The following is a 24463-nucleotide window of genomic DNA, read 5'->3' as shown; positions in this document are numbered from 1 at the left end:
CGAAGGACTTTGATAGAGCAATATTTCCACTGGCATGGAGTTAGCAACCAGCAAACATAAACAATGGATTTGAGTAAAGAACCAGGGAGAAATACTTTTACACAGTGAGTTGTTTTGATCTGGATTGCACTATCTAAAGTAGAAATATGGTTATTTTCAAAAGAGACTGATAAGTTCTTGAAGGGGACAAATTGCATGGGATATTGGGATTAAATGGCTAAAACATGCACTGGCACAATGGGACAAATGTCCTTTGTGCTGTAAGTTCTGTGAATTCCCACTAAACAGAATAGCTGGGCTCTCATGCGCATGTGATCACATGTTTTGAGTCAGTTTTCAAACCTGGTTCAATGATTTTCTTTGCTTTCAGGGTCAAAAGGAAATGCAGAGGCTGCCATGGAATTCATCCTTCACATGTATCAGAGAGAGGATGAGCAAAATAGAAGAATCTACCATCACTTCACCTGTGCCACAGACACAGAAAACATCCGCAGAGTGTTCATGGATGTGAGGGACACAATCTTGATGAAGACCCTGGCTGAGCTGGATTTGATGTAGAAAGACTCAACAAAACCATAGAAAAAAAATGCACTGGAAGTGTAGTAGCCCTGACAAAAGTGTAGACTTTAACTTCCTCTGCACAAAATAGATGTAAAGTGGCAAAATTCCACAACATCCATCCTAGATGTTTCCATCCATGACATAGAGTTCTTCAACATCTCAACTGGTGAACCAGGTTTTGAAAAGTACAACTTCCACATTAATAAATGAGTGAACAAACTAAAAGCTTTCAGGAGGTCTTTCCTGGATGACATTTATGTGTCCCTGCACACAGTTCCCTGGAAATGCTGGGAATAAGCAGAATATTAACTAAAAATAAGCCAATGAGTAATGGTCAAATAATGAAGAAACTGTCATTGTTGCTCAGATGGATGTTCAACATCAGACTTTGAAATTTGCTTCTAAAACCAGGGTTGCTTCATTGATATTCCACATCATAATCTACACAGATACTGACTGTTCCCAGAATTAGTCTATCTAAGGTAAAGTGGTGTCAGATGTAGGGGACATCACGATTCTGGTGCATAAGAATGAAGGGGAGCATCATTTGCCAGTAGCAGCAAATGATACTTGCAAAGACATGCGGACAACCAATGATTTCTATGATGTGTTCACTGTTTTTGTGTCCTAAGTTAATTCTAGCCCCAGCCTTCAATGCTGTCCTGATACTTTACCCACCAGTGCAGTGAAGACAAAGTGGTGAAGTAGAAATATGTGGCCTAATGCTCTGGGGGAATGCTGGACTTCATCTTTGTACTCTGTCAAAGCTACATAGAACATAGGACAGTACAGCACTGGACAGGCCATTTGGCCCACAATGTTGCACTGATCTTGATGCCAATTTATACTAAATGTCCTCCTCCTGTGTATCATCCATATCCTGCCATTCCCTTGATATTCATGCATCTATCAAAAAGCCTCTTAAACTCCACCAAACTGCCTGCTTCCACTATTACCTCTGGTAACCCATTCCAGGCACCCACCACTCTCTGCGTAAAAAATCTTGCCTCTCTCATTGCTTTTAAACTTCCCCCCTCAAACCTTCAAAGCATGGCCTCTGGTGTTTGACACTTCTACCTGGGGGAAAGATTCCAACTGTTGATCCTATCCATGTCTCTGATTATTTAAAAAGCCTTTATCAGGTCTCCCCTCAGCCTCTGACGCTCCAGGGAGAACAACCCAAGTTTGTTCAAACTTTCCTTATAGCCCATATCCTCTAATCCAGGCAGCATCCTGGTAAGCCTCTTCTACACTCTCTCCATAGTCTCTGTGGTATGTGCCTTGAGCTGTGACCCACAACTGCTCTGTTCCCACCCGCCCAAGATGAGTTGCCCAACTTGTCTTTTATTATGGCCCACTGCCTTCCGATGCTTTTTGCAAAATGGTTAGGCTGTACATTTCCAGACTGGGTGAATACCAATCATTAGTCAAACTGCATTTTTTGCCCCATCTCCATTTTGAATCAAGAAACCAAAGTGCTGAAAGAAAATAGGAAAAGGAGCACAGATTCTGAATGCCCTCATGATATTTCTCCCTGTGGTATCCAGGAAATTCCTTTTTAAATTCCTGAAAATTCCTCGGCCTACCTTGTAAAGTCATATTCCCATCTATTGATTTAGGCCAAATCTTGCAAGGTGCTGTGATGGCCAACTTTGATTTCTGTTTTGAGGTGCTAAACAGCTGGTGTTTTGAAATTTGTCAGTTGAGGGCTCCACCAAAGTGAAAGGAAGTAGGATCTCCCCTCAAGCTATTTTAAGGTCTTTGGATTTCCCTGTCATTGGTCTATGATGGTAACTCACACCGTATTTCACAGATAGAGGAAAAATTTGCAGAATAATGCAGTGTCTACACTAAGGATACTTCATAAAATGGCACCAAAGCAGCTCATGATGGTGTGTGTCCTGAAGATGAACCTGTTCCTGTCCTGCTTCACCTGACCATATTCTTTTCTCCCTCATATTTATTCAGAGTTTCCTTAATACCACCTACACTACTCATTTGGACTTTCCTTCGTGGCCGCACGTTCCATATTCTCTTAGTTCTCTGATTTCCTCAATGACTATCTTACATTTCCATTCCTTAGTTTTGTTCTTCCCCCAAATAATTGTCTGTTTAGTTTCTCATCAGTGCTCATTTTGATCTCTGTACTGAAAGGAAGATGCATTTGGCTTGCAGGAAGTGAAACTTTGATATCCTGGATTTATTCCTGCAATTAAAGTGTGATTGTGTGAGGAATGATTTGAACAGACTTTACCCAATTGTGTTTAAAAAGAAAATGAAAGGTAATTTATTAGAAACATACAAGATCCTTAGCAGGGTGGATGCCAAGAAGGTGTTTTGCAGGTTGGAGAAGCAGGGTATTTGAGGATAAGAAGTCAGTCATATAGAAATGAAATTTCTTTACTCAGGGAGTGGTGAATCTTTGGAAGTCTCTATTCCAAGGACTCTGAACACTTAATTGTTATTTTAAAGGTTGAGATCAATAAATTTTTGGACACTGAAGTAATTGTGGGATGTGATGTGATTACTTTAGTGTCCAAAAGGATGAGCGACGGGAACAGCCGTGATGATATTTTTGGTAACGCAGGTTTAAGGGTCCATATAACCTACTTCCATATCTTGTGTTCTTTCACTGAAACAAAGCTGGGTTTTGCAGTTTAAATTCTCGGGGCTTGTTAAACACTCTCTTTGCTCTCGTGATCCAAACTAAACAGGCAGCAGTGTGCAAGTTTGGTCGCATAGCATATTCTCTTCCAACGGATCCCCTTATTGAAAAGATAAAGAAAATGTACATTTGAATGCCTATATCAGTCATTTTTTATAACCTTTTAAGTGGCCTAAGCAACTGGACACAGTTCTGGCCACAAAACAAGCCTGAGACAAAAAACTGTAAGTATCTATGGTTGTTATTTAATTAATTGGGGATATTTTACCCTTCAACTATTAAATCTTAAGTATAAAAGCATTAAAGCTGGTTGCTTGATGTGGCAATGATATTAAAACTTTAATGGTGGTAACGATAATTGAAAAGCTCTGTTTGTGTGTGTAAAGATTCCATATTGCCTCATGAGGGAACATTTTTGGAAAAACTTTCCATGGTTCCCTGAGTGCCAGTTGCAGGTGCATAGTCTGCATCCCAGGCATGCCCACCTGAAGCAGGCATCAAGATCCAGGCATTTGTGGGCCCAAGCTTTTATTTCACAGCCTCTGCACAGAATCAGGGAGCAAGGAGCTGCTGCAGATGAAACCGCTTCTCACTATAATTTTTCCCCCATTTAAGCAGTTCCTGTGGAGCCGAGGGAGCGAGAATCTTCTACTGCTGTCTCACAATCACACCTGCCCCACCACCATAGCCTTCACTCCCACCTAGCCTCCTTCCCAGGTTCTCCTTCCCAATCCCAGAACCTAACCTCTGAGGCTGCTATCCAAGATTGGAATTCTAGAATTGAGTGAGATGCCTCTGGACGCCCAACAAGTGACTACAGTTCACCCAAGTGACTCTTGGGCCTCGCAGTTAGGTGGGATAAACAGTCTACATAGTTAGTTGTGTGCCTGTGCACAATTTTTACCCTGGGATGTTTTTGATGAAAATATTCTTTATCCTCAAATGCTGCTTGATTAATTTATGCTTTTCTTTATAAATAGGAACACACCATTTGAAATGAGTTCACTGATATAAACTTTTAAATGATATGCCTTAGAAATATCTCTGTTCAGATTCAGTTGACAGCAGTACACCCAGCCTGAGGTACCACAAGGAACAAGATTGGCTAGTTTCAATTCCGTAGACAAATATACAGCCCACCTACTAATGCAATGACATCTTAAAAACAAAAAGCTAGTATTTTCTTTTCATTATTTTACAATTGAAATACAACAACAACCCTTTTTTAAAATAACGTTTAAACAGACACTTCCTATTCTGAGTGATTCTTGCAACACCAACGTGATTTTTGAGCTAAGGAATCACAAGATGATGGCATTCCCTATGCATCATTCTGTTTATAAAGTCGCGGGACAATTTAGACAATATTTTCCAGGGGTGGTGGGGGTGAGGGAGGTGCCTGTTGTTTGTGCTCTTCTGGGGCAACTTCAGCACCTGGTATGTGACCTCACCACCATCCTCCTTTCCCCCTCCCACACTAAATGAACCCCACAAACACCCTGGCCTTCAGGAAATTCATTCACCCACTCATCCCACCCCCAGATCCATCATTCCACCCCCCCAACTCAAGGAAACCCCCATCCAATCTCCTGGCTTCCAACCCTTTCCTCCACAATCCACCCTGGTGCTGGTCTGATCCCGTTCCTCATCCACTTTCTGCCACAACATACAAAATGCAAGAAGGTTGCTGGAGTGCCTGAGTATCCCTGATGAGTGCTGGTGAGATCTAAGGAACCCCACCCCCCTTCCCATGACCCCCCACAGGCCAAGTTGGACCTGTGGATGATTTTGGGAAAAGACAACCGGGTGAAAAGAGATGCAAGGTCCGATCTTTTGCAACTAGACTTATAGCCTCAATCACAACTGAGTTTTGACATGGTGGGGTGAACCACCACATCTTACACCATTCAGTGTACCTTTTAAGGGAAACTAGAACTTCAAGGCAACAGAAGAGAATGAAACTTTATAAAAGAGGGTAAGAAAACCCAATTTTAAAACTGACTTCCAAAAAATAACCAAGAGATAGTAACCTGGAAAAATGTGTCGTATTAAAGATTCTTTTTTCCAGAAAGATGATTAGTTCGTTGAAGTCTGAGACTGTATCAGATTGTGCACATTACAAAATTAAGTGGGGATTAATTTTGATACATTCAAGAAAGCAGTCAACGTGACTGCACAAGATTTGCACAATCTCATGAAATTAATAGTGTGTGGCCCATATGCAAAGACCACAAGACATCACCACTTCCTCTCTGGAACTTCTTACTGGCAAAATCTCCTGGGAACCAACATGGTTACGTGGTTTCAGTTTTACAACCAGGCCCATTGGCACTTGGTAACTTTTACAACTGTACTTTGATGTCTATTTGGTGAGCAACTTCCCAGGCCATCTCAGTGCCAGGGATCAAGGAGGTGTAGGCCTGAGAGGAGATTTCACTGAGGTGTACAGAAACTTTGAGATCAGGGGAACAGAAATAACCTATTTCTCTTAGCAGAGAGGTCAGTAACTAGGAGGGCATAGGGGGAAATTAACTGTTATTTCACAGCGGTGGACATCTGGAAATCACTGATTGAAAGGATAGTGGAGACAGAAACTGTCCTACATTTAAGAAGTATCAGAATGGGCCCTTTGAAGTGCTGTAAGCTTCCCAAAATCTGGGAAGTGGGATTAGCTGAGAATCCATTTTAAGTAGGTATGGACGTGGTGGGTTCTTTCTGTGCAGTGGATTTCTGGAATTCCATGGTAGGCTGCACTCCATGCAAAGCCACCTGAATATGGATCTCCAGATATGTAAATATGGGCCCCAGCTCCAGTTTCAGAGCCTGGACTTTAACAAATTTACTTGTTTACATTTTACTTTGCATCCACCTCATTTCATCACCTATTTTCCACCTCTGTTGCTTGTACCTGAAGCTGTTGACTCCTCCCCAAGGTTTGGTTCCAGAGCTGCCAGCTGCCTTTGAAGTATCTCATCCAGATTGCTTAGCCTCAATGGTCAGCTTTTGAGGACTATTTGGCTACAGCAGCATCACATCCCTGCCCGATCTTGGCATCCACTCAATAGGTAAATCAGTGAATATGATCAAGAGCAGCCAACAATGCCAATTTTCAATGCTGGTTTCAATGCTGATGCCAATTTTCATTGCTGGCTTTATGCATGAAGATGAAAACCTACACAGTTTCTAACAGTCTGTGATATTTGACTGCAGTATGCTGTAGAGCACTTTCAAAACGAAAAACAAAGCTGACCTAATAACTTTACTGCATTAAAGACTATGTATAAATGCATGTTGTTGTTAACAATTGGGAAAAGTTATCATAAAGAAATTTATCATTGTGTTTGTGAACTAAATGATGGTGCCAGGGTTTGGCCTTTCATCTTGAATTACCTAGAAAAACATTCCACCACATTGTTATGTGAAAATGTACCTCATGACTGCACTTTTTTTGGTAAGTTTTCAAACTTTCATAACCAATTGTAAAACCTTCAGTCTAGCAGATAAAGGATTTACTGTGCTGCATTACTCAGTTCTGAACAGCTAAGACTCTTAAATGGCCCGTTCATGGCTGTACCACATCCAACGTGTGGACAGATTAATTTAATTGGATTCATACCTTCTACTTTAGAACTTTAAACAGCCTATAAAATGCAAAGAAAGTGCACAGATGGACTGTTTTATATCCTTAAGCAGATTGTTAATATCATAACTGTAAATATTCACGTGTGCATTGTGCAGTATGTTGTTTTGTAAAGTCAGATATGTAGATATTTTCTTCACTGGATCCATGAATTAAAATGTATTTCTCTGTAACTTGGATGAATAACTGGATCTTTGAAAAATAACGTTGCTGGTGAATCATAGACTTTTAGATCACATTGTGAGACACTTATTGGAGATGCATAGCACTCTCAGCTCTAAATCAGAAGGTTGTAGGTTCAAAGGACTTCAGATAATAAGGCTGATGCTCTGGTCCAGTGCCAAGGGACTGTTGCCTCAATGTCAGAGGTGCTGCCTCTTGGATGAGATATTAAACAGAGGCCTCACCTGCTTCCATATGGACATACAGGATCTCATAGTCCTGTCCTGGAGGAGGGCAAGGTATTTATCACTGGGCAGATATTTATCTCTTCATCAACACTGATAAAAACCAGATCCTTTGTCTATCATCACATTGCTGCTTGTGGGGATTTGCTGTGCACAAACTGCCAGTCAAATATACTATATTATAGAAGTATGGAACAAGCTGCCAGAGGAAATAGTTGAGGCAACATTTAAAAGACACTTGGACATGTACATGGATAGGAAAGGTTTAGAGGGATATGGGTCAAACACCAGCAATTGGACTAGCTTAGATGGGCATCTTGGTCAGCATGGATGAGTTGGGCAGAAGGGCCTGTTTCCGTACTATTTGACTCAATGACCCTATTTCATTGGCAGAATGAGACTTTGGAACATCCTGGGATTATTGAAGAGTGTTTTATAATTGCAGGGTTTTTTTACATTCTATAAAATGTTTAATACAAATATCCATTCATTTAAAAAATATTAAGCTGTGTTAGTTTACAAATTATTTTAATATTACTTCTCAAACCATCAAAATTGGAAATACCTTCCTTCTGACCACCCTTCCTAAATTTGAAATTATTGATATCCTTTGTTTAGTTCCCAAAGAAATTGACTGTAATGAACTGCCCAGATTTTTAGCAAGTCCTGGACTTCTGTGATTATGTGATCAAAAGAGGAAGTTCAAGAGTGTTGGAAGTCAGATGTTAATGCATCTGACTGTCTGGTCCATCACTGGACTCACCATTGAGCCCAGCTTGTGGATCAGTGAGGTGCTGGAGAGCGGGACTGGATTCACTTTGCATCCTCTCCCTAAGCTGTACACTAGGGAGGGCTGGATAGGAATGACCACTTCATTCATTCACTGACCTTATGGAAAAAGGTTGATACAACTAAGTACTTCCCATAATTAACTTCAATGTTTTTAATTATCTGTGTTTAAAATTTTAAAATTAGATTTACTTTTTTTATGTTTTGAGTACTTTTTATCCTTTACCATTATTTAAATCAAATTGAATCATTTATATATGCCTCTGTCAAAAACACTTAAAAAGTTCTTCAAACATCTTTGACAGTGGTGAGCTGTGATAGGTTGTTGGGGTGTTCAAGGGCGGGGCTTTGGAATACATCATCTGAGGCCTACTTGTGGTTTGAAGCTGGCTCTGCCTTTCCTCTGGGATAGTGGGTTGGGTGATCATCTTATCTAGCCTTCCACATCCAGAAAAAGTAAGTGTGAGTGGTTTGTAACATGTGGCTGTGAACCTAGCTGGGGAGGTCAGAATTAAAGATGGTTGAGCCCAGTCTTTTTACATAAACACAGAAATGCTGGAAACACTCAGCAGGTCAGACAGCATCTATAGAAAGAGAAACAGAGTTAGTATTTCAGACTGCGCTGTTACCGTACTGGATAAATAAAGTTTAAAATTTAGAAGTTCATTTTCCAGTCTTTTTATCTTTGGTAACATCCTGCATTTATGACCTATATACTTCTCCTTAGGCTTCTCAGTTAAAAATAAAAGTCTTTGCTGGGTTTATTCCCACAGGCAGCAGGTTCATCCAGAACACTGCTGGCAACATCTTAACTTACATCATGACCCAAGCATCCAAAGTCAAAGTCGAACTTATTTTCATATGCACAAGCACATGTATGCACAGGTGCAATGAAAAACTTACTTGCAGCAGCATCACAGGCCCATAGCATCAGATAAGCAGCATTCACAAGAAAAACATAAATTATACACATTTTTTTTATAAGAAAGAACAGAATTAGAACAAAAACAGCAAAGTCCAAAATGAAAGGTGGTCATAGTATTGCTATTACTGAGGTAGTGAATAGGGTTGTGCAGATTGGTTCAAGAACTGAATGGTTGAAAGGAAGTAGCTGTTCCTGAGCCTGGTGGTGTGGGGCTTCAGGCTTCTGAATCGCCTGCGAGAAGGTAGCATAGCTGAATGGTGGGGATCTTTGATGATAGATGTTGCTTTCTTGAGGCAGCACCTCATGGTGGTAACAACCACCACTATGTTTAATTCCCACTAGTTCCTGGTTAAAGAACACCTTAATTGTAACTATTTTGAATCCTATGGATGAAATAGATCAAGTGAGTGGAGATGGCTTGATTGTAAAGAAAACACTAACATCAGCCATGCCTCTGTTGGTCACATCCTTGCTTCTAAGTAAAAAGTTTTTCTGAGACCTAAGCACAGAAATCTAGTCTGGCATTCCAGTACTGTTTTGTAGGATTGCTGCACTCTTGGAGGCGCCATATTTTGGGATGAGGTGCTAAATGGAGGCCCTTTCTGCTTGTTCAACTTACTGAGAAAGATTCCAAAATATTATTTTGAGAAGGGAAATGGTTTTATCCCTGGTGTGCTGGCCAATTTTATCTCTTAATCAATATTATTAAAAAGCAGATTATCCGGTCATAATCACCTTGCTGTTTGTGAGAGCTTGCTGTGCATGAATTGAATGCTATGTTTCTTGAATTGCAACAGCGACTGTACTTCCATCTTCCTGGGATGGAAGTGTTTCAGGATATCCTGACTGAAGATGAGAAAGGTGCCATATAAATGCAGGTCTTTGTTAAAACACTTATTTAGCTCATAATATTCTAAATCCCAATGAATGTGGGATTAACTTCTTGGGAAGCATTATGGTTTGAGAACTCCATCAATGCCTCTGTAATAGTTCACTTTCCACTTTGGAATGGATCCACACAGGCCGATAAATCACTGCATTTTTCATCTGGGCTCAAATGAGAGAGAGTGGGAGTCTAGAGATGGGTAAGATTACGAATATTGGCCTCAGAGATCTGGGATAAAGAGCCACACACACACACACACCAAAGAGTCTCCAATTCAATCTGTAATGAAATGACTTAGCTGTTTTCAGCCAGGACTATAAAACTGTCATAGATTAAAGGGGAGTTCAGTACTCATGGAGATTATTTGACTCTTTGTGTTTGTGCTGGGGCTAGCTGTTACATTCATGCTGTGGTAATAACAAATTGCTTTGACTTCTAGACTCACTGTAATATTTCCATCAAAGAATAACAAATACAAGAGAAGTGTTATTGCTACAAGGTGTTTACTTGAAATAGATGGCATCTAGTATTAAGTTGATAATATCATACATAAATAATAGTACAATACTGTTCTGGGCATTATGATTCAAGAAGAATGCCAAGGAAAGAGAGCTACTTTTCTATTTTTTTATTTATTCACTTTTTGGGATATGGACATGATTGGTAAAGCCAGCATTTAGTGCCTATCCCTATTTACCCTTGAGAGGTGGTGGCGTATCACTTCTTGAACCACAGCAGTCCTTCTGGTGAAGGCATTCCGACAATACAATTAGGTAGAGAGTTCCATGGTTTAGACCCAGCAAAGATGAAATTCTGGCAATATGAATGGTGGGCAATTTGAAGGGAAACTTGCAGTTCTTATATGTTAGTTGTCTTTGTCTATTTTGGCGGTAGGGGTTGTAGGTTTGGGAGGTGCTGTTGGAGCAGCCTAAGCAAGTAACTGCAGTACATTTCGTAGGTGGTACAACTACAGTCTCTGTGTGCTGGTGATGGAGGGAGTGAAGGTGGATGAGAGCCAACTAAGTGGATGCTTTGTCCTGGAGTTGAGCTTCTTGACTGTTTATAGAGCTCCAGTACTCCATCACACTTCTGACTTGTGCGTTGTAGATGGTGGAAAGGTTTTGGGGTGTAAGGAGATAAATCATTTGCTGCAAGGTACTAAGTGTCTGATTGCTGTACTAGCCACAGGACTTATGTGGCTGGTCCACTTGAGTTTCTGGTCAGTGGGGAACCCAGATTGTTGATGGTTGGGGAAATTAATGATGGTACTGTCATTGAATGGCAAGGATAGGTAGTTAGACACTCTCTTATTGGAGAGGATGATTACACAGCATAATTATGGCATGAATGTTATTTGCCACTACTCAGCCTATCCATGAATTAGTCTACTGTATACCTTGTTGCATGGAACTGCTGCAGTTAATGAGCAGTTAGGAATGGATGTAAACATTGATCAATCATCAGTGAACATGCCCATTTTTGGCATAATTGGAAAGATGGTCATTGATGAAGTACCTGAAGATGTCTGTGATCCTATCCTGCCCTGAGAAACTTGAGCTGTGGCTCTTTGATGGTAAACTTTGTGTCAATCGCAATCAGTCTTACCTCACCTCAGGAGGTGTTGTTGTACTGATCTGAGTTTAACTCCCTGAAAGAATGATAATAGTGTTCAGAACAGAACAGATAAATATTTGAAGTGAAAAGAATTCCACAAGAGAGAAAAGGACTGAGTGGATAGCTCCATCTAATAACTGGCATAGTTCTGCTGGGCTGAATGGCCTTCAAAGCTGTATGGTTCCATGATTCTTCCATGACAGGGTTAGCCTACCAAGTTATTTGCAGTATACGCAAAGTCCGAGAAACATATTTTAAAATTTAAATTTGTACACATATTATTTAATACCAAAGAACAACTGGATAACATTCCTGTGTTCTGGATGTAACCCATAGCTGAGATTAAATGTATGTCCTCTCTACTAATGTTAATCTAATTTCATTCTGCTTTCCTCCTCTGTCTGCTTCACTTAATTCAATTTTAATTATAATGTTGGGTATCTGTTTTATTGTTGATTGTAATCAAACCATCAGGCCCAAAAACATATGGGTCAGGAATTCTGCTGGTTACATTATGATCGTACCCGGTGATTGTTTGCAACACCGACCTTGGGAAACTCTAAGGATCATGGAGCAATTAAACTTTGGCAATTTGACATTGACGGTGGGTAGGTCTGCTACAAGGTGACTATTCTGAGTGGAATAGTCCCCCTCATAGTGGAACACAAGAAGAATTTTCTCATAGTGAATGTCATGCTTCCAGAAGCATTCTGAGGGAGTCAGCACTATCTGGAAAGATGGATCCTGAGAGACAAGATCTACTTCCCTGACTCCTGACATCAGTGTGCCCTGTAACCACAATAACTGAGTATGTATATAACAAGAGTCTTGCAAGTAGCAGAATAGTAGTGGAAAACACTATTGATCTTCTCAAGGTGAGGATTCATTTTTCTCGAGGCACATTGGGGTCACCTGCTGCTTACTGCTCAGCCTTGCCAATCAAAAACAACAGCTTCTACCTTTAGAGGAAAAGCAAAGAATCCAGAACCTGGGAACTGTGAGGTGGAGGCTGAAGAGCAGCAGGAGCGAGAGGAAAAGAAGGAAGAAGATGCTTGCCAGGGGGATGCCCTTCTCAGCATCTGTAGACTCATCTCTCGGCTGAGCAAAGAAACAAGCATTGGCCTAATAATGAGAAGATTTTAAGTAGGAGTCTGCAAAATAAAATTTCCAAATGCAAGATACCTAATCCTCTCCACAATACAATCCTTAACACCAACACATTATGCCAAAGATCAGCAGGGGAACCTAGATGATGGATAAAATCCCCTCACATCCTGCTGAGCAGGTTAACCTGAACTGAGCATGACACATGAGTGAATTAATCCTGTTCCAGTTACTTTAATGGTTTGTTGCAACACCTCCAGATTTCCTGATGAATGGCATCCAGCTTCAGACAATTTTTTTGTGAAAACCTCCACTCTGGAAATCTAGATAATCATCTGCAGACAACCCTCATACGCCCTGTGAGACCAGTAAACCCTCTCCAACATTGCTCCATTTGGTGAGCATTTTCATTCCTAGAAGAGGCCATTGTCACTTCCAGCCAGACTCTTCCTATAGTCGGCCTGATGGGTCTCCTGAACCCTTTGATGCACAGTGACTTCCTCCTCAGATGAATAACATCGACCAAAGCTTGCATATTGCTTTGAATAATGTGGGGGTTGTCTTGTCTTTCTTACATCCTCTGTCTTCTTCATGCCAACCAGAATGTGTGTTGCTGCTGTGTAGTTGGCATGCGGGTGTGCCTTTAAGGGCTGAAGTCTTTCTTTGACTCTGCACAACAGAGTGCAGGAACACACAGAAAGATGGGCAAAGTGCCATTGGGAATCACGCATGTCCAACTTTGGTGTTTGCTTTTTGGTGTAAACATCATTTAAAAAATATCATTGTTCAATTTTGCAGTTTTTTTTTGCAGAAGACCCAACACTGACAAAGTTTAGTGCACCTACAATAAACAAATGGGGTTAACCAATATCTAACCATGAGATATCCTGAACTGCATTATTAAATTTATGAGTGTTAATAGGAAAGTACAACTCCTATAGGAAGCGAATGATATGTATGATGTCTAATGTTAGGTTTACTATAAGGAACACGGGAAAAAGACAGTAGGCCATTCAACACTTTGAGTCCCTTCCTAGATTCAGTTAGATTATAACTAACCCATACCATAGCTTTGTCTACCTGCCATTGTTCCATTGGATAGACAACTTGGTCATCATTGACAAGTTGGACCTAAGGGCCTGTTTCTGTACCGTATAACTCTATGACTCTGTAACACTTGATATGCTTGCTTCACAAAACAACTATCGATCTGCTTTGAAAGTGTATATTGACCTCCAATTTCACTGACAATTTAGGGAGGATTCCATTTTTTTGATCTTCTTTCTTGGGAAGAAGTGCTGAACCCATAAACAAAAACTTATTTATAACAACACAACATATAGAATGGAAGTTGCTGTTTGCAATATAATGAAAGGCATTGGTCCACTTTGTGTTGACTTGAAGAATGCCTCTGCTGAAGCTGTGGACAAAGGATGGTGAGGAACTTGGGAAAAATCAACTCCCAAGTAAGAATTGTTTTGCATGACGATGGAAAATGGTCAAATTGGGAAGATTGGATACATATTGGGGAACAATTGTATAGATTATGATTGGAACTTATTTAGCTGAAGAAGTAAAAAAAAGCCAAATGACAGAGATCAAAGTGGCCAGATTGTCTGTATTGGTCCAACATTAACGGAAGTAGGAACTCATTTCAAGGGTTGTGTCTCCTCCCCATCAAATATAATAGTAGAAAGCACACAAAGAAACATATCAACATGTAGGGTAGCAATGCATGTTAAAATATACCAATCAGCAAGTAATGACTTGGCAGGAGACAGCGAAGGAGTCTTCACTCACTACATAAGACTTGCAGATGAGAGTGTCAGTAATGGAAACAAGAAAAGTCAAGACTGAATTTTCCCGAATCTTCCCTAGCCACAAAGGTTTGCTGGAATAAATTTCTGTACACAATGTGATTGCCAGCTCTGGTTGTGTTCATTTCGACAGATTTCATTAAATGACCAGCTGCTCACACACTCCTGCTGTTGCTACATCTGTTGGCAGCATGACAAATTGGAAAGCAAAGAGCATTTTGTCCCATCTCCAATATTTTTACAACTGATAAATAATAACATTCAAAGAAAATGAGAAAAACACTGACTTAGAAATTCTGTCGTGTGGTGAAATGATTTACGGGTTAAACAATGCAATTTTTAAACAGTAAGTTATAGGGCACTTTGTATGCTGGAAGCACACTTCTCAATTATCAATCTGTATAGAGTAAGAGACAGTTTTCTTCTGGTGAAGTAAATCAGAAAAAGGAAAAATTATTTTATACTTAAATACAATCCATTAAGAGAAGAGCATCTCTATTTGCAAACTGTGGTAGAATTTTTCTAGAAAAATCAGCAGATGCTCACTGAAATAATTTTATATCTGAGATCCGTGTTTTTTGCCTGCCATGTATAAAAGTCTATCGAGGTGGAAGGAATAAAGATACAGAGTCATTTAAGATCTAAATGAATGGTAAAACTTCTTCAAGGTTTGAACATGATCTACAACATATTGAGCTTTCATACAAAAGCAAAATACTGCAGATGCTGAAATCAAAAATAAAAACAGAAAATACTGCAGGTGGTCAGATGGTTAGGAGCTTCTGTGGAGAGTTAATGATTCAGGCCAATGATTTTCATCAACTGCACTTGTTTAATGGAAGATAGTAACAAAAGGAAAAGTTGAGCTCTTGAGGACCAGCACAGCTTGTTAAGCCAAATGGCTGTCAGTGCTTTGATGGTTCCATGACCTAAATATTCAAGTTGGCTCAAATGGGTGCTTTAAGCTGACATTGCAGTGGAGCGTAAGCTAACATTTGTAGATCCCCAGTTGAAAATGCATAGAAAGCTTCTGTAACAGAGTATGTACTGCCTGGGACTTAGGCTGGGTCTGGAAGTTAAGGGCTAGGTGGAGACTGAGTGGGCAGCTGGAGGTTGAGAACTGGTGGGTCAGGCCACTGAGTAAGGTAAGTAGGTGGGTGAGGGTCTTAAAAAAGGATTGAGGAATGGAGGGGACCTTCAAATACGATTGGGGCCTGGGATTGAGGGGTGATAATGAACTGCTTGTTGAAGATCAGGACCTCTATCATACCTCATATTTCCTTACAGTATAAAGGGGAGCCATTTGGCCCACCGAGTCCACGTTGGCTCTTAGGTCAATGCCATGAATCAGATTCCACCATTTAGTTCTCTGTAAGCTTTTGTCTCCCACACCCACTACTATCCCCTGATTCTCTAACTGAGCATCTACAATAAGGGTAATTTAACCTAACAAAATAAAAGACCCTAGAATGTTGGAGAAACTGGAGCATATAGGGAGAACAGATAGTGTTGGAAGTCAGAACTGAGCCCAGGGGTCGGTGTTGGGGCCACTTTTTACTTTGTACATTAATGATTTGGATTATGGAGTAAATGGTTTTGTGGCTAAGTTTGCAGGTGACACCAAGATAGGTGGAGGAGTAGGGAGTATTGAAGAAATAGGAAGGTTGCACAAAGACTTAGATAGTTTAGGAGAATGGGCAAAGAAATGGCAGATGAGATTCAATGTTGAGAAATGTGCCATTGTACACTTTGGAAAAAGAAACAAACAGGCAGATTATTATCTAGATGGGGAGAAAATTCAAAGTACAGAAGTACAAAGGGACTTGGGAGTACTCGTGCAGGATACCCTAAAGGTTAACCACCAGGTCGGATTGGCGGTAAAGAAAGCAAATGTTATGTTGGCATTCATTTTGAGAAGTATAAAGTATAAAAGTAAGGAAGTGTTGATGAGGCTCTATGGGGCACTGGTGAGGCCTCATTTGGAGTACTGTGTGTAGTTTTGGGCCCCTTATCTTAGGAAGGATGTACTGATGTTGGAGAGGATTCAGAAAAGATTTACGAGGATGATTCCCGGAATGAAAGGGCTTACTTATGATGAGCGTTTGTTGGCTCTTGGACTGTATTCATTGGAGTACAGAAGAATGAGAGGGGACCTCATAAAAACATTTAGAATGTTGAAAGGACTGGACAGAGTAGATGTGGTTAAGCTGTTTCCCCTGGTGGGTGAGTCCAGGACTAGAGGGTACCGGTTTAAGACAGAAATGAGGAGAAATTTCTTTAGCCAGAGGGTAGTGAAATTATGGAATTCTTTTCCACATACAGCTGTGGAGGCCCAATCATTGGGGGTGTTTAAGGAGGAGATTGATAGGTATCTGATTAGTCAAGGTATCAAGGGATATGGGGATAAGGCTGGAAATTGAGGCTAGATAGGAATAGTTTTAGTTTAGCTTATGGAGCAGACTCAATGGGCCAAATGGCCTACTTCTGCTCCTTTGTCTTGTGATTTTATATCTGCTGCACCATTGTGCTACCAACATACTGCGCACTATGAGATTTAGTTGATCATTGGATTGAAGGCCTGGGGGTGTTTGGACAGTCGAGGGGAAGAACAGCTAGTGGAGGGTTGGAGAAGTGAAGGATTTGGGGAAATAAGGATGCAGAATTGCAGTGAGTCAAGAGATACTGGGGAAAGGGAGCCAGGAAAGAGGTGGAATGGGGAGAGTGGGAAATGAGGCTTTGGGGCAGAAAATGAGAGGGATGAGGAGAGACGGGTTTGGGAGAGAGGGAAAATGGTGCATAGGAAGGAAAATGAGGAGAAATGAGAAAGGGAGCCTGGGAGGGAAGAAACTTGGGATTGGGGTAAGAGGGAGAGGAAATGGGGAATGGAATGAGGGAATTGGAGAATGGGGGTGAGGGAGGAAGATAACTGGGAGTCAAGGAGAACTAATTTTTCTAAACAACCTGAAGCTTCAACAGCAACACTAGCGTAGTGAGTGGGAGAGGTACAAAGAGAGCAGTTATCAGTGAAGAGGTGGGTGAAACTTCGGAACCTGGGGGCAGAGCATGATAACTTCTTTCCAGAATTGGGTGAGAGAGCTGCAATAACATTTGCAGCTGTCATGTTGCCAAGAACCATGTGGTCAGACACAATGTGGTCTGAAGATCACGCAATCAAATCTCCAGGAGGGCCTCCAGCTAGAAATGGCAACTCCATGTGTGCAACAAACTTCTTTCCCCAGTAAGCTGTCAAACAAGTTTTCTTCTTTATCTGCAATAGAACAAAGTGCAGCCAAGAGATGGCAGTATTAGCATTTGACACATGAAAGTGAAACTTAATTTCAGCTGCTAAATTTTCTGCTAAATATTTAACTTTTTGCAAGTTGTTGGGGCTATTGAAATGTTGAGAACAACCCTTCAGCTTGGTACTGACTCTCTGCATCAGTTGCAGGACGACAATGTACAGTGCTGCTATGATTTTAACCTAACTTCGTAGTTTGGCCCTCACACCAAAAAGCATCCCATTCTGCTCAATAGCTGAGATTCTATAATTTACTTTAGTATAATGAATTAATTCTAGAATCCAAATAATTCTAATCAGAGAATTCAGCATTACATGAACAGAACTGGATCTTGTGACTGGCTGTGGGTAGTTTGCATGTTACAAAGCCACAGATAGGAACTGAATTGAGGTCAAACCATGCCTGCTGACGGTTAGCAAAGAGATGATTGCTATTATTCTAGGTAGGAGACTAGCACTGGGTTCAGAGATGAAGGTGCAACTTTCAAACCCAGTGCAGATACAGCAACTTAAAAAGTTATGTTCAACCAACAGCTGAAATGAAAATATAATTGCATCTTTCACAATCTCAGGATCTTCCTAGGTGCTTTACAGTCAGTTGATGTGTGTTTCCTACTTTCTGTGATAAATAATTTACCCCCAGCAAGTTCCTGCAAACATTTTTCTTTGTGGTCATCCCTCAAAGTCCAGCGTGACTTGCTTTCTTCCAGTTCTCTCAATTCTGAGGTGGCTGAGAGTCCGAGGTGCAATCAGCAAACTCTGGGGCAGTAGTTCTTGATGGAGCAGGTGGATAGCTAGTATGGGACCTCTCCCATCAGACAGAAGATACACAAGCCTGAAAGCACTTACCACCAGGCTCATGGACAGCTTCTATCCCACTGTTATAAGAATATTGAATGGTTCCTTAGTATGATAAGATGGATTCTTGACCTCACAATCCACCTCGTTATGACCTCCACCTTATTGTCTACCTGCACTGCACTTTCTCTGTAGCTGTGACACTTTACTCTGCATTCTGTATTGTTTTACATTGTACTACCTCAATGCACTGTATAATGAATTGATCTGTATGAATGGTATGCAAGACAAGTTTTTCACTGTATCTTGGTGCAAGTGACAATAATAAACCAATTCCAATTCCAGTGGGACATTGTGGACTTGTTCTGCTGTCTGTACCTACCCTCAACAATCTCTGTGCTTTGAAGCTTGGTGTTTCAGTGCCTTCCCAGGTCCTCTTCCATTTTGAACACTCACAGGCCAAGAATTCCCAAGCTTCTATGAGCACAGTACATTTTTCTCAAGCAGACTTTGAGAAGAATGTCCATTAAGTATTTTCCCAGCCCTCCTGTAAATCACTTTACATGACAGACTTGGAGAAGAGTGCTTTTGAGACTCTGGTGGTGGGCATACCAACAATGTGGCCCTTCCATCACAGTTATTTGAACAGAAACAGAGATTCAGTGTCAGAGTGTTGGTTTGGGAGATGATGCTGACAGTAGTTCACCTGTCATGCCAATTACTTTGGAAGATTTTGCAGTAACATCATCAGTGTAATTCCCCAGTGCTTTGAGATATCTACTATAGGTTGTCTATGATTCCAAATACATGGATCACTGTTGCCTAGTAGACATGAGCTTCGCACTGGATTGAGATATTGGTCTTCAAGCATCCTTTTCCTCATCCAGCTGAAGACAGTGCTAGCACAGGATGAATTTGGTCATCAATATCTACCTTTGCTGAGATATGGTTCCTCAGATATAGAAAAAATCTAAGTTTTTCAGGTTCTCACTGTGGATATTGATTGTCAGGTGGGAACAGGTTGCTGGAGGACCTCTGTCTTCCAGCTGTTTAGTGTTTAGAAGTTTGGGCCTATCCTTTCATATGCTGCAGGGGAGGAGTCAACAAGGAGCTCAGTCTTTGAATGTGCATGCATGCAAGCATCGTCAGTGATAATAAACCCAAATCTGATCTGATTGAGATTGGAATGGCCTCAGCTCAGGAGTGGAGATGACAAAGGTTGAACCATTTCTTGCTCATCTTGTTCATCAACTCCACTTCTGTTGGAAGTATGCTGGAGATGAGGTATTACATTGCAATGAGGATGATTGAGAAGAGGGTTGGTATGATGATGCAATGTTGCTTGCCCCTGGTCTATGGGGGATCTATTAGTTACAATCACAGTTTGCTTTTTATTGAGTAGCTGATGTAGAATGCTCATGAAATTCTGAGAGCTCCCAAATTTAAGGATTGACAGAGTCAAAGACTTTGATGAAGTCAATGCCATAAAATGCCATCAAAGAAAACAAAATAGGAACAGGAGTAGACTCTTCAATCCTGCCCCACTATTTAATATGATCATGGCTGACATATACTGGCCTCAATCCCTCTCCTGTGCCACTTCTCCATACCCTTCTATTCCATATATAGATTTTTAGATTTTTTTTGCTTTATTATGCAGTGAAAATCATGTTGATTGTATCTCCTATTTGGTGGAATCCGAACTACAGTCTGGGAGTAGGCAGTTGAAGAGGATTCTAGCGATGACTTTGCCTGTGGCGGGTCACAGGGAGATGCATCTCCAGCTATCACATCTCCTTTCTAAGGTCCTCTGACACGTTCTCCTTTACCTAGATGAGAGAAAAGAGATTATGAATTTGCACCAAAACTACTTCTCTGCCATCATCTGCTCCAGGGTCTTGTTTATCAACCACTGGGTGACCTTTTTAATCTCTCACCAGGCTGGGGTAAACACAAGTTGTGGTGTAAAATGGAGTCAAGCACACTCATGACAGAATCTTGACTGAGGGGATCTTTGACATGCTGCTTCCATTGGGCACGGATTGCCTCTCACAGATGTGAATGTAACAACGACTTTACTGATGAGAGATAAATATTGGCCAGAATTGTAAGGAATATTCTTTGAATAATCCCATGGGATCGCTTGTGCTCAATAATGGTTCAATAAGTAGAAATTTAACAATCACTTTTGCTGAACCTGCAATATAAAAGTGCATTGTGCATTGTTCTCTCCTTCCAAAATCTGAGACCATGGGCAACAATTGAATTAATTCGTAAGCAATGTGCAATGCGCAGCTACTAGTGTATCATGTGTTTAGCACGAGCAAAGGACAGATTTACACTCTGTTTCTCATGTGTAAAATGATATATTCAGCAAGCTAGCACTCTTTCAATGCCACAGTGGAGTGTGTTAGGTGGTATAGACTCTGCAGTGGGTTACAAATCCATCATCTGCTGAATTGGGTGACAGTGCTGTTCAGTAAACCAAGGCTGACAATGAAAATATGTAATCTGGACATTGGTTTGCAATTTTAAAAGAGAAAATTGCAGTTCCAGGTATGACAATATCTTGTGCTCAGAGCAACTTGGTAACCAGTAATCTAGTATCCATCTAAATTACTCAAAAATGTCAAATCAGACAAGTTAGCCAACCTTTGCTTCACAATAAAACATACGTAGCAATTATGATTTGTGCAAAAGACAGCACAAGTTAAATTGTAGTCAAAGTCTGCATGATTGAAATGGGGTTAAGTAGCTTTGAATATTCTTTCTGACAGAATTGAAAGTTAATTAATCTAGTGTTTGATTGGAGGATTAATTGACTATTCATTAGAGATTAGGCAGTCATCTCCAGTCTAGCTGACTTTATTTGCAAAGTCAAAAGAATGCTGAGGGAAGTTTGGCAGGAAGACATTAATCTTCATTTTCATGTGAAATAGAAGGGCAGGTTGGCACACCCTGTTTTGAAAGGAAATAATGAAGCAGGAGATTACAGGCAAATTGTGTTAGGCTGATTGCATGTAAACTACTTAGTTTTGCATAATGCATGTTAAGATAACATACCAGGAATATATATGGGGTACAGATCCTAACAAATTCCACAGAGATACTTAATCGCACTAAATAGGAAATCAGAATGGTGAAACTGTCTTCAACAAACAACAACTCATGGTTGATTTAAAATCTGAGAGTGATTAATAGGTTTTTGTTAATCAAAGGTATTAACTGATATGGCGAAAAGCAAGGTACTGTATATAGTGATAAGTCACAGATTAGCATTGATTTATGAATGGTGGAAGACTCAAAAGGCTAAATGGTCTCTTGTTTCTAGATGACTACTGAAAGATTGGTTGCCGGTTTGGCCCAAAAGTTTCAGTAAAAGTATAATTAGTAATAAAATAGTATTTGAGAAATTAACTGCAAGCCAATAATCCCCAAGAGTTAATGACTTGCAGCCAAGGTTTTGAACAATAGAGAGAATGGCAAGGCTTTTGAGAAGGTCCCACAGGTAAGCTGGTCCAGAAGGTTAAGGCACAGGGGATCTGAGGCGCATTGACAAACTGGATCCAAAATTGCTTGGTGATGGGAGGAAGTGGGTATTGGTGGAGGGATGGTTCTCAGACTGGAAATTTGTAACAAGAGATGTACGCAGGGATTTTGTGCTAGGACCTTTGTTATTTGTAATATATATATATAAATGACTTGGATGAGAATGTAGGGGGTATGATTAGCAAGTCTGCAGACAAAACAAAATTTGATGGAGTTGAAGATAGTGAAGAAGGTTGTCTGAGGATACAACGGGACATAGACCAGCAAGGATGGCTGATGGAATTTAATGCAGACAAATGTGAGGTAATACACATTGGGAAGTCAAATTCTGATAGGACATATAGAATAAATGGCAGAGACCTGAGAAATGTTGCTGCACAGAGAGACCATGGAGTGCAAGTCCATAGCTCCCTGAAAGTGGTGACACAGGTGGATAGGGTAGAGTAAAAGGCATTGGGTATGCTTGCCTTTAGAGGCATTGAGTATAAAATTTGGGACGCCAGGTTTTGGTTGTACTAAACATTGATTAGACCACATTTACAAGATAGTGTACAGTTGTGGTCACCATTCTATAGGAAGGATGAAGCAAAAGAAAGAGTGCAGAAGAGATTCACCAGCATGTTGCCTGGAGAGATTGCCCAGCTACAAGGAGAAGTTGGGTGGACTGAGTCTATTTTCACTGGAATGTAGGAGGCTGAGGGGTGACCTTGTAGAGGTTTATAAAATTAGGAGAAGCATAGATAGATAGATGGTCCAAATCTTTTTCCCAGGGCAGGGGAGCCCAGAACTATCGGGCGAGGCTTAATGTGTAAAGGGAGAAACTTAAAGGCGATCTGAGGGGTAAATTTTTCACATGGTGAGTGATGAATATCTGGAAAGAGAAGCCAGAGGAGGTAGCAGAGGCTGATAAGGTTATAATGTTTTAATGGCATTTGGATAGGTACTTGGATAGGAAAGATGTAGAGGGATATGGGCAAATGAAAGCAAATGGGATTTCCATAGACGTGCATCACAGTCAACAATGACGAGGTGGGCTGTAAGGGGCCATTTCTGTGCTGTACATTTCTTTGATTCTATTTTAATGCATTAAATGCTTCTCATCGTTAAAAATTCCCTGGATTCTAGAATGGTTCCAATAGATTGGGAAGTAGCAAATGTAACCACATTATTTAAGAAAGGAGGGAGAGAGAGAAAGCGAGCAGTTAGTTGGAATTTATTATTAAACAAGTGGCAACAGGGCACGTAAAAACTGATGATGGGATTGGGCAGAGATAACATGGATTTATGAAAGGGAAATTGCATTTGACAGATCTACGAATTGTTTTGTTTTGGAGGTAAGTGGGGACGAGCGAACATGGTGTATTTGGACTTCCCAGAAGACCTTCGATAAAGTGGCACACAAAAGATAGGACACCCTGGTTGGGATTAAGGACAGAAGACAAAGAGTAGGAATAAAGGGGTCATTTTTGGGTTGGGACGCTTTAACCAATGGGGTGCTGCAGGGATTGATGCTGAGCCCCAGCTACTCACAGTCCATATCAATGATTTGGCTAGAGGTCCAGGTGTAATGTATTCAGGTCTAATACAAATCTGGGTGGCAAAGAACATCGTGAGGCAAGTTCAGAGAGTCTCCTCATAGATGCAAATACTCAGAAACGTAGATGATCAGAGGGAAATGGGTGTCCTTGTGCACAAGTCACTGAAAGTTAAAATGCAGGTACAGAAAACAGCCAGAAAGAACATTGTATATTGACTTTTATTGCAAGATGATTTGATTTCTTGAATAATGATGTCTCACTGACATTATATAGGGTCCTGGTGAGGTCACATACAGAACATTCGGCACAGGCATGGTTTCCTTTCCTAAGGAAAGATCTATTTGAGATAGAGGGAACAGGAGTAGAGTTTGCCTGATTGATTCCTGACATGAGGTTATTGTCTTTTGAGGAAAAGTGAAGCAGTCTGGGTCAATACTCTCTAGGATTTAGAAGAATGATGAACAATCATTAGGTTATATAAAGTTCTTAACGGGCTTGACAGGGTAAATGTGGAGTTGCTGCTTCCATTGGCTGTGATGTCTACAACCAGGGAGCACAATCTCAAAATAAGATGTTGGCCATTCAGGACTGAGTTAAGAAGAAACTACTTTATCCTGAGGGAAGTGACTCTTTGGAATTTTGTAACCAAAAGGGTCGTGGAGCCTCAGTCACTGAGTGTGTTCAAGTCCGAGATAAGCAAATATTTCACATTTGGGGATTCAAGGCATATGGGGTTAGTGCAGTCAAGTAATGGTGAACTTTCAGTTCAGTCATGAGTTTACTGAATGGCAGGAGTAGGAGCGACAGGCTACATTTGTTTTATTTGTGGTCTCTTATAAATTTCCAGCTCAGTGGAGAGCATCACCATTCAG

General features: G+C 40.7%; 1 protein-coding gene across 2 annotated transcripts in view; it reads left to right on the top strand.

Moving 5' to 3' along the window:
* LOC127582381 (guanine nucleotide-binding protein subunit alpha-11-like) overlaps window positions 1-6995 on the top strand; it is a 52582-nt gene extending 45587 nt beyond the window's left edge. For both annotated transcript variants that reach the window (XM_052037566.1, XM_052037565.1), the window contains exon 7: window positions 371-6995. In XM_052037566.1, coding sequence (XP_051893526.1) covers window positions 371-558 — 188 coding nt within the window. In that variant the 3' untranslated portion in view covers window positions 559-6995. The remainder of the gene's footprint in view (window positions 1-370) is intronic.
* The last annotated feature ends 17468 nt before the right edge of the window (window positions 6996-24463 follow it).

Source organism: Pristis pectinata, chromosome 24 (assembly GCF_009764475.1).
Source record: "Pristis pectinata isolate sPriPec2 chromosome 24, sPriPec2.1.pri, whole genome shotgun sequence".
Taxonomy (NCBI): domain Eukaryota; kingdom Metazoa; phylum Chordata; class Chondrichthyes; order Rhinopristiformes; family Pristidae; genus Pristis; species Pristis pectinata.
The sequence above is the reverse complement of the archived record's forward strand: the minus strand, read 5'-3'. Positions and strand labels throughout refer to the sequence as shown.